Source organism: Littorina saxatilis, linkage group LG4 (genome assembly GCF_037325665.1).
Source record: "Littorina saxatilis isolate snail1 linkage group LG4, US_GU_Lsax_2.0, whole genome shotgun sequence".
Classification (NCBI taxonomy): Eukaryota; Metazoa; Mollusca; class Gastropoda; order Littorinimorpha; family Littorinidae; genus Littorina; species Littorina saxatilis.
The window spans coordinates 26,249,477-26,264,529 of NC_090248.1; the positions used below are offsets into that span (position 1 = coordinate 26,249,477).

At 41.4% G+C, this 15,053-nt stretch overlaps 1 protein-coding gene across 1 annotated transcript in view; it reads left to right on the forward strand.

Moving 5' to 3' along the window:
• The first annotated feature begins 1,655 nt into the window (after positions 1-1,655).
• The window catches only part of LOC138964333 (urocanate hydratase-like), a 23,505-nt gene continuing 10,107 nt past the window's right edge, over positions 1,656-15,053 (forward strand). The window contains exons 1-15 of the mRNA XM_070336255.1: positions 1,656-1,854; positions 2,488-2,662; positions 3,665-3,795; positions 4,145-4,298; positions 4,455-4,583; positions 9,295-9,356; positions 9,759-9,825; positions 10,321-10,377; positions 10,870-10,956; positions 11,441-11,592; positions 12,104-12,212; positions 12,908-12,978; positions 13,282-13,379; positions 14,335-14,443; positions 14,764-14,852. Of these exons, the coding sequence (XP_070192356.1) occupies positions 2,537-2,662; positions 3,665-3,795; positions 4,145-4,298; positions 4,455-4,583; positions 9,295-9,356; positions 9,759-9,825; positions 10,321-10,377; positions 10,870-10,956; positions 11,441-11,592; positions 12,104-12,212; positions 12,908-12,978; positions 13,282-13,379; positions 14,335-14,443; positions 14,764-14,852 (1,441 nt within the window). The 5' untranslated portion in view covers positions 1,656-1,854; positions 2,488-2,536. The remainder of the gene's footprint in view (positions 1,855-2,487; positions 2,663-3,664; positions 3,796-4,144; positions 4,299-4,454; positions 4,584-9,294; positions 9,357-9,758; positions 9,826-10,320; positions 10,378-10,869; positions 10,957-11,440; positions 11,593-12,103; positions 12,213-12,907; positions 12,979-13,281; positions 13,380-14,334; positions 14,444-14,763; positions 14,853-15,053) is intronic.

Here is a 15,053-nt window from a genome sequence, read left to right on the forward strand (position 1 = left end):
TAGGGGGAGTCCCATATTGGTTGGGCCGAGAAAGAATTTACCCGATGCTCCCCAGCATGTCGTAAGAGGCGACTAACGGATTCTGTTTCTCCTTTTACCCTTGTTAAGTGTTTCTTGTGTAGAATATAGTCAATTTTTGTAAAGATTTTAGTCAAGCAGTATGTAAGAAATGTTAAGTCCTTTGTACTGGAAACTTGCATTCTCCCAGTAGGGTAATATAATATTGTACTACGTTGCAAGCCCCTGGAGCACATTTTTGATTAGTGCTTTTGTGAACAAGAAACAATTGACAAGTGGCTCTATCCCATCTCCCCCCTTCCCCCGTCGCGATATAACCTTCGTGGTTGAAAACGACGTTAAACACCAAATAAAGAAAGAAAGAAAGTTAAATTCTTTTATTGATGTTAAAGTGGCAGTGTGGATCTTTTCCGAGGATCTGAATAATTAACATGCATCTGCTTTGATATTCAAACTACATTTGCATCATAATTGGTATCCAAGAGTAACCGATATCATTTTGTATACAGTTACTTTCAACCCAGTTCATTGTAGTGAAAAGCATATTTGTTACTATTTCCAAGGAAATACATGTTTTTTAAAAGATCACTGAATTTTGTGTTTTGATTTCATTGACATTTATCACCCTGTCTCTCTTTGTCTATCTTGCATCGATAAGAAGAAAGCAAAAATCAGTATCTTGAAAAGAGGATTTCAATTTAAATAGGACATCAGCACCATTCCTATACAGTGTAAATCAAATGAAGCCCATGTATGAGAATTCTACTCAAAAAAGCAATCACAATCGTCCAAGCTGTAAGCAGCGGCAACATCAACAGTACATGCCACTCTCTCCCTCTCTCTCTCTCTCTCTCTCTCTCTCTCTCTCTCTCTCTCTCAGTCAACCACACACACACACACGCATCCTAACAAATGTTGTCCCACACACCCCAAGTTCACACGAGGCCTGAGAAGTTAACAGCTTTTCATCCTTCAAAAGCGCCGTTAGACAACAAGACATTTACATACCTTGTTACGAAACAACACGGTGACACGTGTCGATACTGAAGATCATAAAAGGCTGGCGATCTTCAATCTGACCAACTGTGTATTTTTAAATCGTGTCGGGTACGCTATCAGTTCTCTGATAAGCTTTGGGGGTGTGTACCACAGCCACATGCACTTCTTAATTATCCAGCAAATATGCCTTGTCTGTTGTCAAATCAGAATATCAGTGCCTGTGGGGTGTGTGTCTCTGTGTTGTCGATGTCAAGGTCAGTTGCTTAATCGTTTGTATGCTTGTGTTCAAAATATAAAGAAAGGGGGGGGGGGGGGGGTTACTGTTCTGGGTTGATTTTTAGATTTTGTTGTTGTATTGTTCGACAACAGTATCAAGTTAAACAGGAACAGGTAAAACCTTGTATCTCCGTGAATTTCAAGCATGCTATCCGACTAACTTTCTGTTTTCTTACAAAGAAGGACGAGCAATTACAGACATCTACAAAAAACAAAAAAATACAACATTATTTAAAAAACAAAACTGTTTTGAATGGCTAGATAACCTCACAAAATAAATTACTTTTTGTTTAATCCAACCATTACTTTGAGGCAGTTTGAAAATCAAATGCACACTGAAACTCAGGGGCTGATACCGGCTTTTAGACAAATAGTTAACCAGTGAAAGGAAGGACGACCACACTGGACATCACCCCTTTTAATATGGGTCAATCTTTCGAGGCTAATCTGCGCAGTCAACAACAGGTTCCCGAATGAGTACAACGGCAAGAAATCAGTCAATAAACATAGCTGACTGCGACAGCTGATTACCTTTGCCTCATTCAGTGTCTTACACAGCAGGTAAGTTTGAAGAGTATATTTCAGCTTTAGTGGCTTTTTTCGGGTAATCGTTATAATATTCTATTCGCGGTTCAGTTTGTGAATAGAGTGTACGAAGTAACTTGCGTCCAACTCAAAAAGAATGACTCGATTTGCTCGAAATCATGCAGCTGTTTTCACGCACGCACGCACATCAATGACACTGACACACGCACACACACACACACACACACACACCGGTACACGCGCGCACACACTGACACGCACACACACCGTCCGGCACACACACGCACACCGGCACACTCACACACACACACACACACACATTCTAAACTATTGTGCCAGAGACAAAGAAACGGAGAGAGAGTGAGAGAGAATACAGTCTTCATATATATCTTTTAATCGTCATTGAATTGCGGCGCCAACAAATCTCTACAAACTTTGAGCACTGCTTGCAATTCCGGCTCAGTCTTCAGTTCTTTTTCATGTGCGAGCAGTTGCCTCCCATTCTCCATTTCTTTCTTGACGGTGGTGCCGCGCATCTAATCCGCCGACACAAGTAATTTAATAAAACCGTGACTGATTTTCACCTGTGCATATGAATGTCATCACTGAGACTATTCTTATCACTCGCTGTTTTCAATCTAAATTTAGTTGTTCATCATCAAGCGTGAGTGTTTGAGCGAGAGGAACCCGGGCCGAAATGAGTACCTTGAAAGAAGTGTGTGCTGGGCTACCCTTGGATCCCCTGCCACCACCCAGCCTCCGTGATAACGATGTACCCCACGCACCCGTCAGAACACCCGACTTGACACCCGAGGAACAGCGGGTACATGTCTCATTTCTTCCTCTTTGTTGATTTTTACACCCCCGGTATAGGGGTGTGTATAGGATTCGGTCGATGTGTTTGTTTGTTTGTGTGTTTGTGTTCGCATATAGATCTCAAGAATGAACGGACCGATCGTCACCAAACTTGGTGAACAGGTTCTATACATTCCTGAGACGGTCCTTACAAAAATTGGGACCAGTCAAACACACGGTTAGGGAGTTATTGGTGGATTAAGATTCTACAAGGACTTATAGGGGGACATACTAATGGTCAAAGGGAAATAACCTTCTCAGTTGGTGGCAGTGAGAATGGTAAGGACGGGGGTGTTTTTCCTACCTCGGAGGAATTTCTTGTTTTCATTTACTTTTTAATTATTAAGTATGACATCAGTTACAGAAAAAGGGGCTACAAGGAAATAGTACGTAGATACCAGGACTGAATCACCGAATCCAACTTAAAAGCAAGAAAAAGGCGGACGGTTTGAAAACATTTGATTTGGTTTAAACAAGTTTATTCAGTAAATTTCATTGGAATATTGCCGCATACATGAAATAAGGAACATGGAGCACAACAAGCTAGGCTTATGAGCGTACTTGAACATTTGATTTAGCATCTAGCGGCCTGCTTCATCGTCGTGTCAGTGTGTGTGTGTATGCACGGTGGGTGTACACGGCGGTGTGTGTGTGTGTGTGTGTCTTTGTGTGTGTGTGTGTGTGTGTGTGTGTCGTCAGTGTGTGTGTGTGTGTGCGTGTGAGTATGTCAGTGAGTGCGCGGGCATGCGTGCACAATACTGTATGCCCGACTGAGAATTTGTTTCAGTACATGCGTGTTCTTGCAAGTATGCCGCCTCGATGCGTGCGTGTACGTCAGTGTGCGCGAGTGCGCACTTTCCACTGACACCACGCATCTTGAACATAACGATATGGAAGAGACTTCACACGTACTTAGTTTGACTGAAAACGCCGCTTAGACGCAGTGGGTGTTCTTTCTCCTCATCTATAGCTAGCACTGGAGAACGCCTTGAGGTACTTTCCACCCGATACACACGCCACCCTGGCCCCGGAGTTCGCCGAAGAACTGAAGACCGCCGGTCACATCTATATGTATCGCTTCAGACCCACCGTTGAAATGAGGTCAGTCGATCACAATTTGTCTGTGAACCTGTTCTTGTGCATGATGAGTCAGTTTCCGACACTGCAGCCCTATGAAAGGGGTACTTGTATTACTAAAAGGAATATTATAATGCTGATACCTAAAGGCCGAATTGATACTGTAACTTACGTTTACTGGAACAAAACAAAGAAACAACCCTGCTCGATGTCGTCACAGGCAGTTGTAATCATATCAACTTCAGTCATGAAGAACTTTGACTTTTGTCAAGGTCAAACTGACTACATTTTAAAGTTTCACCCAGAAGTATGAAAACTGACCAACCTCGTCATTTATTATCAGTAACAAACTCGGAACCTTTTACATGTTCAGAGCCTACCCGATTGGTGAATACCCCGCTCGGAGTCGTCAGGCGGCGGCCATCATGCATATGATTATGAACAACCTTGACCCCAGGGTGGCCCAGTTCCCCCACGAGCTCGTGACCTACGGTGGTAATGGTCAGGCATTCTCCAACTGGGCACAGGTGAGATAAGAGAGTGAATGACTGAGTAAGACCAAACAAAAATATATGTTGGTTTAGGGTAACATGACTAACAAAACGTAACACTCGGCGGTTGTTGTTTTTCTTTTATTTCTTATTTAAAGCATTATACTCATTGTTTTAATGTGTGTTGTGCAGTTTCTGCTGGTGATGCACTACCTGAGCGAGATGAGCGAGGAGCAGACTCTGGTGCTGTATTCAGGGCACCCCATGGGACTGTTCCCCAGCACGCCTAACGCGCCTCGCGTCGTCATCACCAATGGCATGGTTAGATGCTTGTACAATACAATACAATACAATACAATACAATACAATACAATACAATACAATACAATACAATACAATACAATATGTGATAGGGGGTGGGGGGGGGGGGGTGGGGGTGGAGTGGAAGGGGTGAGGAGGAAGCATTGAATAGAGACACCAAGTCAGGCGGGGTTGCAGTAACGTGACTTTTATTTTAACATGTACCAGAAGGCATAGTCTGATGACACATGAAAATAAAATAAAAGATAATTTAAGTACATGACATAACAAGTGTAAACGCACCATTCACACCAATGTATCCTAACCATACAAACATTTAGACTCGGCAAGGCCAGGCGACGTCATGGGGAGCTTAGAAAATGAGTAGGCCCTACCGCTGGCTGTATCGAAAAGGGCCCAATGTGAACTTGTCAGATTTAAGTTCGTAAGCACTATCAAAATGCAATTCAGCAATGTTCTCGCACAACAAGTTGCATGTACGCCTTCAGCGATTGTTTTAAGAATTAATTTTTAATGGATGAAGTTGTCTCCCTTCAAGTAATGAATAAGAACGGACCAAACTGACGAGTCACAGTTGTTCCCCTTGTTCCCCTCACTCAAGATACCTTGCTACTTAGAGTTTCATTGGTTATTTCAGTTTTTGCTTCTATTTGTTGTTTGTTTTGTTGTAGTGTATTTCCATTTCATTTTCATTACTTTATGTATTGTAGGGAGGGGGGCAGGAGGGTCTTCATTTTTACATTTAGTCAAGTTTTGACTAAATGTTTTAACATAGAGGGGGAATCGAGACGAGGGTCGTGGTGTATGTGTCACTTTGTGTGTGTGTGTGTGTGTGTGTGTGTGTGTGTGTGTGTGTGTGTGTGTGTGTGTGTGTGTGTGTGTGTGTCTGTGTGTGTCTGTGTCTGTGTGTGTGTGTGTGTGTGTGTGTGTGTGTGTAGAGAGATTCAGAGTAAACTACTGGACCGATCTTTATACAATTTTACATGAGAGTTCCTGGGTATGATATCCCCAGACGTTTGTTTCATTTTTTGGATAAATGTCTTTGATGACGTCATATCGGGCGTTTTGTAAAAGTTGAGGCGGCACTGTCACACCCTCATTTTTCAATCAAATTGATTGAAATTTTGGCCAAGCAATCTTCGACGAAGGCCTGACTTTGGTATTGCATTTCAGCTTGGAGGCTTAAAAATTAATTTATGTCTTTGGTCATTAAAAATCTAAAAATTGTAATTAAAATTAATGTTTCACAAAACTATCCAAAATTACATTTATCTTATTTTTCGTCATTTTCTGATTCCAAAAACACATAAATATGCTATATTCGGATTAAAAACAAGCTCTGAAAATTAAAAATATAAAAATTATGATTAAAATAAAATGTCCGAAATCGATTTAAAAACAATTTCATCTTATTCCTTGATGGTTCCTGATTCCAAAAAACATATAGATATGATATGTTTGGATTAAAAACACGCTCAAAAAGTTAAAACGAAGAGAGGTACAGAAAAGCGTGCTATCCCTCTCAGCGCGACCATTACCGCACTATTCTGGCTTGTCGATTTCACTGCCGTTGCCACGAGCGGTGGACTGACAAGTCAAGTCAAGTCAAGTCAATATTTATTTCAAAAAACCCCTAGGGTTACATGAATAAAATAAATAAATTGCAATAAACACGCCAAAAAAATAATAATGAGACACAACTTCTAATTAACCGAAAATAAATCAAGCTTAATTCATAACAAAATAATTGTAATCATACATTTATTTATTTATTTATTTATTTATTTTTTTTACAAGAAAGTATATGTTTCTGTGTTTGTTTTTGTTTTAATAAGAAAAAAAACCACGTGATCAAATAATCAGAACTCTTTCAAAATACTCTTAATAAAATATATTAAATGCAATAACTTTCGTTTCTTTTTTAATTCAAATAACTGTTTAAATTTGACTGCATTTGAATTTCTACGAAAATACAATGGTAACAACCTTTTCCTCACATTTTCAAAAAAATGACACTGAAATATATAATGAAATTCATCTCCGAGTTCTCCAGACTGGCATTTAACACATATTCTTTCGTTATGTGGTATATTTAACATTCGGCCTTTCTGTATTGGCAATTTATGATTTAATGTTCTAAAGCGTAAAAAAGAGAGTGCTAGGTTATTGGGCAAAATGTTAAATAATTTTCAAATATAAATGTATCTTTAAACAATCTATAATTCAAACAGGTGTCTTTTTCATTTAATTCTGAAAACCACGATTGTATATATTGATCTTTTAGGCATTGCAACGTTTTCAATTTAAACCATTTTTCGGAACATCGTAAATTAAACTGGTCATGCCAAAAACCACAAAGACCAAGAGCATTTAAAGTTGTTTCAACATGTTTTAAATAGGGTGCTTCATATATGTTATTTACATAGAGGCGATGCAGAAAACGGTACAATACATTTGAAAACTTATTACTATTATTACAATCCACCAATTTAAACCAAAAACTAAATATTCTATTTTTTACGAGGACATCTAGTGGAAATTTGCCTAATTCGCCTAATACCATACACGTTGGGGTCGACTTTCTCAATTTCAAAATAATCTTATAAAAACGTAGCTGTAATTTTGTTGCTAAATTTACCAAATTTGGTCCCCATACTTCACAGCCATATAACATAATCGGTGCAACTATTCTATCAAACAATTCAATTTGAATATAGATCTATGGACAACGACAATTTTCTACACTTCTTTAACAAGCTAAACATTGCTCGAGAGGCCTTATCATATAACAACTTTTGTGATTTATTAAACTTATTATTACAGCTGACGTCATCGCTCTGGTTTGCTCTGATTGGTCAAATTTCCGTCGTTCTATGCCTGTGTCATAGAAATTAGAACACGCGCTATTCTTCTGCAAATAACGCTTCGCGATCATTGCACGACGCGGTGCGCCCAACGGGGCCGTTTTGAGCATAAGTCAAATGTGGACAGGGTCGGCCGGGAGTGTCTGGACGGGCCTTTACTTACGCGACTTGTTTGTTGCTGTCCCAGCCCGATGCGCCAACAGCTGCGCTACGGGGGCCAGTGGATCATTTACTCGGGTAAATCGCTTACCTGGCTTGAGTTTCTTCTTTTTTTTTACTGACTGCTTTTTTTGTAGGGTTGGGGCAGTTTGGTTCAAGAATGTGTAAATCACTTGCTGGTAGGCGGACCAGTAGTTACTACAACTTTTCAAATTAAGTATTTTTTCTTGATAGCATATTGATTAACACTGCTACATTTCATATGAAAACTTCCCCTTTCCAAGCGTTTTGCACATCTGTGTATGCGAGTAAACATATAATTATGACATTCCCTTATGACACACAATTCTTTTAGAACTTTCAGACACCCGTTTGCATTTAAAAATAACAATTTCTTAGCCAGGTTTGAACACTCTTTTTTTGATAATTTCTTTTTTGGGGCAGTGGTTTTGGGTGTTTTTATCTATTTTTATTTTATTTTAGCCATCGGTTGTTAGTGCTGCTGATTAAGTTTTCGTCTTTATTTCTGCTCTTTCTTCGTTGGTGTTCTTTAGAAGGGGGAGTTTACGTCCTCTCAGAAACTATTTCTATTTGGGACATGAGTTGGTGACTGGAGCTAAGGCAGGTGTTCTTTTTCGGACATCAGTCAGTAAGTAAGGCTGTACTGACTTGTTGTAGTGGTGGTAGGTGTATCACTGGATGATGGTTTTCACTGTAATCGATTAAGGAAGTTTTCAATAGCTGATGTACGGTATTCAAGGAAGAAACTGTGACGTCATTTGAAAGCGGTAATGATCGGTTCACCAGAGAGAACAAGGGGAACAACGGCGACTCGTTTTTGGCTCACGTAAGTGTAGCCTATGCGATGATAAACTTTGTCTGTCTGTGCGTGCGTGCGTGCGTGCGTGCGTGCGTGCGTGTGTGTGTGATAGAAACTTTAACATTTCCGAGTCTATGGATAAAGCTCGCATAAGAAGATTACGTCTCGGTCAAAAGTGTTTGACGTGTGTGATAGAAACTATTTGAAGACGTCACATTATGACGTAAGAGGGTTAGACGTCACGCAAAGGAATGAATGAAAGTCTCGGTCATTGTTATTGTGAGCGGGCCGAGACTAGTTGGCAGATCCAGGGTCTCGCTTTCTTGCACAGTTTCACCTATGCTTACTGTGTGTGTGTGTGTGTGTGGTGTGTGGTGTGTGTGTGTGTGTGTGTGTGTGTGTGTGTGTGTGTGTGTGTGTGTGTGTGTGTGTGTGTGTGTGTGTGTGTATGTGTGACGGAGTGATTGAGTTTGTGTTACTGTTTGTCGATTTCTTACGTGAGTCTTGAAGGCTTCGCCTCTTGTTGTCCGTGCTTTTTCATTACTTGAAGGGAGGCAACTACATCATTTGCTCCTGCCAATCGAAGTTAATAATGGCTCAACTACACTCCCTGCATTAAACACAGCCATCGTTCAATCATAAAGTTGAACACAGCCAAATCACAACCTCTCGCTACGAAATCACACCGAGGTAGAGGGTAGGAAGTTCAGATGGATGTGGTTGTAAGCCATAAGACTTAATACTGCACCGACTTCATCTTGTCAAATCATGTGTCAGAAATGTTGGAAAGGACTTGAAATGGCGAACACCTAATAACAATGTCAACTGTCCTAATTTCTCGATTGCTCTATGACATTTTGAATTTCAGGTGATTCCGAATTACTCATCACGAGAAATGTACGAGAAACTGTTTGCAATGGGGGCCTCCATGTAAGTATCGGTTTACTTTATTTCATTTTTATATAGCCAATCAGTCACACGACCCGTATGCATACAGACACGTTTGAAATAATAATAGACACATGCACTAAACTAAGTTTTCATGCACTGAACATACTGACCATCTAAGGCTAGGCAGAAAGCAGCAACACGTAGCCGTACGGCGTGCCGCTAACCGACACTAAATGACGTTGTTCTAATGAGTACGATGCGTGTGTGTGTGTGTGTGTGTATGTGTGCGTGCGCGTGCGTGTGTGTGCGTGCGTCCATGCGTGTGTGTGTGTGTGTGTATGTGCGCGTGTGCGCGCGTGCGTGCGTGCGTGCGTGTGTGTGTTTGTGTGTGTCACTGTGTGTGTGTGTGTGTGTCACGGTGTGTGTGTGTGTGTGTTTTAGGTACGGACAGATGACAGCAGGTAGCTTTTGCTACATCGGGCCCCAGGGCATTGTACATGGCACCACGGTTTGTTCTTTTTATTTTATTCTAACTCATTAGTATAACTTTGATTACTTCCTTGTCTGTTTTGATATCCATGTGTGATTGGCCGCTGGTGTTCCTTCAGTGTTCACAATACAAAACAGAGATTGAAACAATTCCAAGGGATAAGTTTAACAAAATATTGTTTAATTTGGATTTGGGACAATCTCGTTGGACTTTTTAAGCAATTGCTTTACTTTTTTGCTGTCTGTTCTTCCGTCAAACTCTTTACACTATATATAGCCTGTCTTGCTTTAGTCTGTTTGTCTCCCTGTCTATGAATGTGTGTGGTTGTGTGTGTGTTTGACCTCTGGGATTGTTTTGAAAATCATTCGCTCTTGTCCAGCTGTCAATTTACCAAAAGGTCAGCATAGCCATTGTTGGGATAGTCGATATTTCAAAAACACACACGCTTGTTCCATTTTTGTCTCTCAAGATAGAAGTGCTTATTCATTTATCTCTCTATCTTTTTATCCCCAGTTGACCGTTTTGAACGCAGCAAGAAAACACCTGCATACTAGTGACCTTTCCGGTAAGGTATGTATACGTATTAGAAAAATCGCCTCAATGTAACAGGATTGAAAGATGCAGTGGAACCCCGCTCCTGAGACCTGAACAAATTAATATGATTAAAATCAGGCCTTTCAAAAAAAGGGATGAAGTCTTAAATTAGGGGGGGGGGGGGGGGAGGGGGCTATCTTAAGGAGATTTCATTGCATTCATATTCATTCAGTGTGCATTGAACAAAAATCTTATAATCTTAACAATTTATATATATATATATATCAATATTGTAATATTTTATATGTTTCAATGTCGTTCACTGGAATTTCGTTTTCAACAAGTCAATCGTAATAATAAATATGTCGGCAAATACAAAAAAATGTTTCCTGGTTCAACGTGTGTCGAGAACTGAAATCACCGGTACTCGTAATAGATCGGTCAAGTATTGCTTCGATTATTGACGTAAGTGTAGTCTAAGAGTTGGAAAATTGAACGCAATGACGTAATTCTGCTCTGACCTGACAGGTGTTCGTGACGTCAGGACTGGGCGGCATGAGCGGGGCACAGGCCAAGGCTGCCGTCATTTGTGGTTGTGTGGGTGTGGTGGCAGAGGTGGGTATTGGAAAGAAAGGAATGAAGGAAGAAAGAAAGAAATAAAGAAAGGAAGAACGGGGGAAAAAGATTAAAAGAATTAACTACCTAAACCAATCTATAGTCCACCAAAAGAAAACAACAGCAAACAATCCAAAGCTTTAATTTCCATGCAATTTATCGTCGATCCATAATTCAACCGCGAAATAAGCAGCAGACAAAAGCACAAGCTAGATAAAAGTCGAAAAGTTACATTTTTTAAACATTGTCTGAAGATATCAGCAACTAAGAGTGTGTGTGTGTGTGTGTGTGTGTGTGTGTGTGTGTGTGTGTGTGTGTGTGTGTGTGTGTGTGTGTGTGCGTGCGTGCGTGTGTGTGTGTGTGTGTGTGTGAGTGTGTGTGTGTGTGTGTGTGTGTGTGTGTGTGTGTGTTTCCTTCTGTCCTTTTCCTTTATTTGTTTGTTTTTCGTAGTCATTCAACTGCTTTATAATAACCTAACACTCAGGTGAGTCTGGAGGCTCTAAAGAAACGTTACGACCAGGGTTGGCTGCTGGAGATGACGGATGACCTCGACTCACTCGTTGCCATGATACGACAAGCCCGAAAGCAGCGCCGGGCAACCAGCATTGGTTACCATGGCAACATAGTGGACGTTTGGTAAGTCTTTCATTGCGTCGGTTTCTTTTCAGGGTTTTTGATAATTATGATACACTGTCACACGACACGATTTTTACTTTTAAGTATACAATAATGCTAAAGGAATTATAATATTTATTTCTAAGCAAAGCTACAACAACAAAGTATTTGTTTCTGGTCGGGTTTCAGGTCTTGTAGGTGTCCACAGTTGATAAAGGACAAGTTCCATAGTAATTGTGGGAGTTTTAAACGACGACAGCAACGACGACGACGACGATGATGATGATGATGATGATGATGATGATGATGATGATGATGATGATGATGGTGCCAATGTAGATGCTTTTGGTTTACCGTGTCGCTGCCATTATGATGGCCACCGCTAATCAACTTTAGACTCTAAACAAAACAAGCTAATGAAGAAAGAAAGAAAGAAAAAAAAACAAAAAAAACCCAACAACCAACCAACCAACCAACCAACCAACCAACGTGTCTTAACATCATTCTCTACTTGTTTTCTTGGCGATTGCAGGGAAAAACTGGCGGATGAGTTTGACAGGACAGGAGACCTGTTGGTGGACATGGGCTCAGACCAGACGTCTTGCCATAACCCCTTCCTGGGTGGATACTACCCTGTACAGGTGAGCCTTACCCGCCCGATCTTCCCCTCTCGTTTTCCTTTCTCTCTTCACGATCGGAATAAGTGATCAGCTGGACGTCACAGACGTTGTTAAGACAACAAACATTCACATTGTTGCAACGTCGTATTCATGTTGTGTGTTTGCTGGGTAGTCGTTCTCGTGTGAACGATCAGGTACACCACTATAGATCTTTCTTTCCAGACTTTTATTTGTGATATACGAGCATCCAGCTTACCAAAAATCTATAGCTTGGCTGTCTAGCTTCCGTGCAGAATGGGATTTAAAAAAAAGTCTTTATATCCTAATTTACACCAGTGTCAATCTGCGACATCTGATTGGCAAAAACTTCCCACTGTACACAAAAAGCAGGCAGGCTGTAGCTTTTTTGTTTTTATATGTGGCCAGGTTTTAAAGGATATGCTTATATCCAATCATCATGTAAAGGCAGGGAAGGATCTGCGATTGTGGGCATGATCGTTTACACTAGGAAAATGGGCATGTATCTTAAAGGCACCGTGCAGCTCACAGCCTTCGTTTTGCAAGACTTACTTAGAAACGGAGATCACACAACGATGTGATTGTTTCTTTATTCCCGTTGGCTGATTATGTTCTTTTAACATGTCTGAGTCATGTGTGTGTGTGTGTGTGTGTGTGTGTGTGTGTGTGTGTGTGTGTGTGTGTGTGTGTGTGTGCAGTTGACCTACGAAGAGGCTCGGGTGGTCATGCATGAGAATCCGGTACGATTCAGGAACCTTGTTCAAGAAAGGTTTGTGCACCAACGGTTAAAAGTAGATTTTGTATAACATTTGCGGTAATGTGACACACCAGAAAATGATGTCAACCTTGGCAAAGCGTTAACGTTCTTCTTCTATTTCGTTTTAGACTGTTTAAATGTTTAAATGGCCATTTTTGGTCTGTTTGTTTGTTTGTCACTAATAAACTACGATTGATAAAGTTCACATTTCGATCATTTCTATAAGAATTAAAGTCGCCTGATATCATGACATACGTACTAAGCAAAATATGTTATTAGTTCTACCAAATGTTTATTTTTCTTTCCTGTCTTCAGTCTGCGACGTCAAGTGGCGGCCATCAACAGGCTGTCTGACAGAGGGATGTTCTTCTGGGACTATGGCAACGCCTTTCTGCTGGAGGCAAGCCGCGCAGGTACCCGTCCATTTGACTCCTTTCTGAATCTTAATGTTGATAATACATGTACAGTCAAACCTACCACGACGACCACCTGCCCATTTGGGCAACCCATAAGAATATCTGACGACGAGTGTAGCTGTTTAACAATTCACATTTCCATAGCAAACACCTGTCTTTATAGCCTGTCCTTAACTTGGCTGGGCGAAGTCGACTACGCGAAGTATACTGGCCGCACAAAGCTTTAAAACTGAGTTTTTGGTAAAAAGACTTCGCGAAGTATACTGGCCGCACAAAGCTTTAAAACTGAGTTTTGGGTAAAAAGACTTCGCGAAGTATACTGGCCGCACAAAGCTTTAAAACTGAGTTTTGGGTAAAAAGACTTCGCGAAGTCGACTTCGGGCTTCATTAAGGACAAGCTTAAAGATCACTTTTGTATTGTTAAAGACAGGATCGACTGTGTTTCTCCATGATTCTTGTGTAGGTGAATCTGTCCCATTTTGTATTAAAAAATGTACTGTGGACAGTGGCGGATTTAGGGGGGGGGGCGAAGGGGGCCCGGGCCCCCCCCTCCCCCCCCCTTCAGGGGGAAAAAAAGAGAGAGAGAGAGAGAGAGAGAGAGAGAGGGAGAGAGAGAGAGAGAGAGAGAGAGAGCGAGAGAGAGAGAGAGAGAGAGAGAGAGAGAGAGAGAGAGAGAGAGAGAGAGAGAGAGAGAGAGAGAGAGAGAGAGAGAGAGAGAGATATGATTAAATGACAGTTTCTGAGCTCAGGTGGCCCTAGATTGCAGCATTTTGCTTCCTTGTGTGAGTGCGTGCGATTGTCTACGAGTATGTTCTCGACTGACTGATGTGTACTGTGTGCTGAAAGGATATGATGCTTCTGTCCCACGGAGCTGGGTCCAATAGGGAGTAGATTTGTTGATTCGCTGTGTGCTTCATGAGTATCGGCTTTATATAGACTTACCTGTATACAGGGGCGGACGTGGGAAAAGAGGAGGGCATGAACGGTACCCGTTTCCGCTACCCGTCCTATGTACAGGACATCATGGGTGACATCTTTTCCCTGGGCTTCGGACCTTTCAGGTATGTCTACCCATAAAAGGTACCCGTGATGATGTCTTAACACACTGCTTTAAACAGCAGCCACACCTTCGCTAGTCTACTCAGGCTAGGAAGTTCATTTATCCAAATCGTGACATGCCATTCGTCACAACAACGCCGCACATCAGTGTATTGGATATGATGTGGGTTTTCGACTATTGTGTAGGTGGTGTCAGTGAAGTAACTGTATTGTATCATAACGAACCACGAAGGTGAAGAAAAAAAACCCACCAAAAATAAGCTAGCGAACGGGTAATAAAACCACTTGTGACGTAATCAAACAATGTGACGTCATTCACCAGGTGGGTGTGTACATCAGGGGAGCAGTCAGATCTAGAGAAGACAGATGAGATCGCAGCCTCCGTTCTCGAGGATATTCTGTCAGGAGAAGGTAATACATGTACATACGTATGCCTGTGTGTGCATGTTTGTAGCGTGCCCGGGCCTGTGGGGCCGGGGGAAGGAGGGGAGAGGGAGAGAGAGAGAGAGAGAGAGAGAGAGAGAGAGAGAGAGAGAGAGAGAGAGAGAGAGAGAGAGAGAGAGAGACTGAGAGCGCGCCGGCGCACGTGTGTGTGTGCGTGTGTGTGTGTGT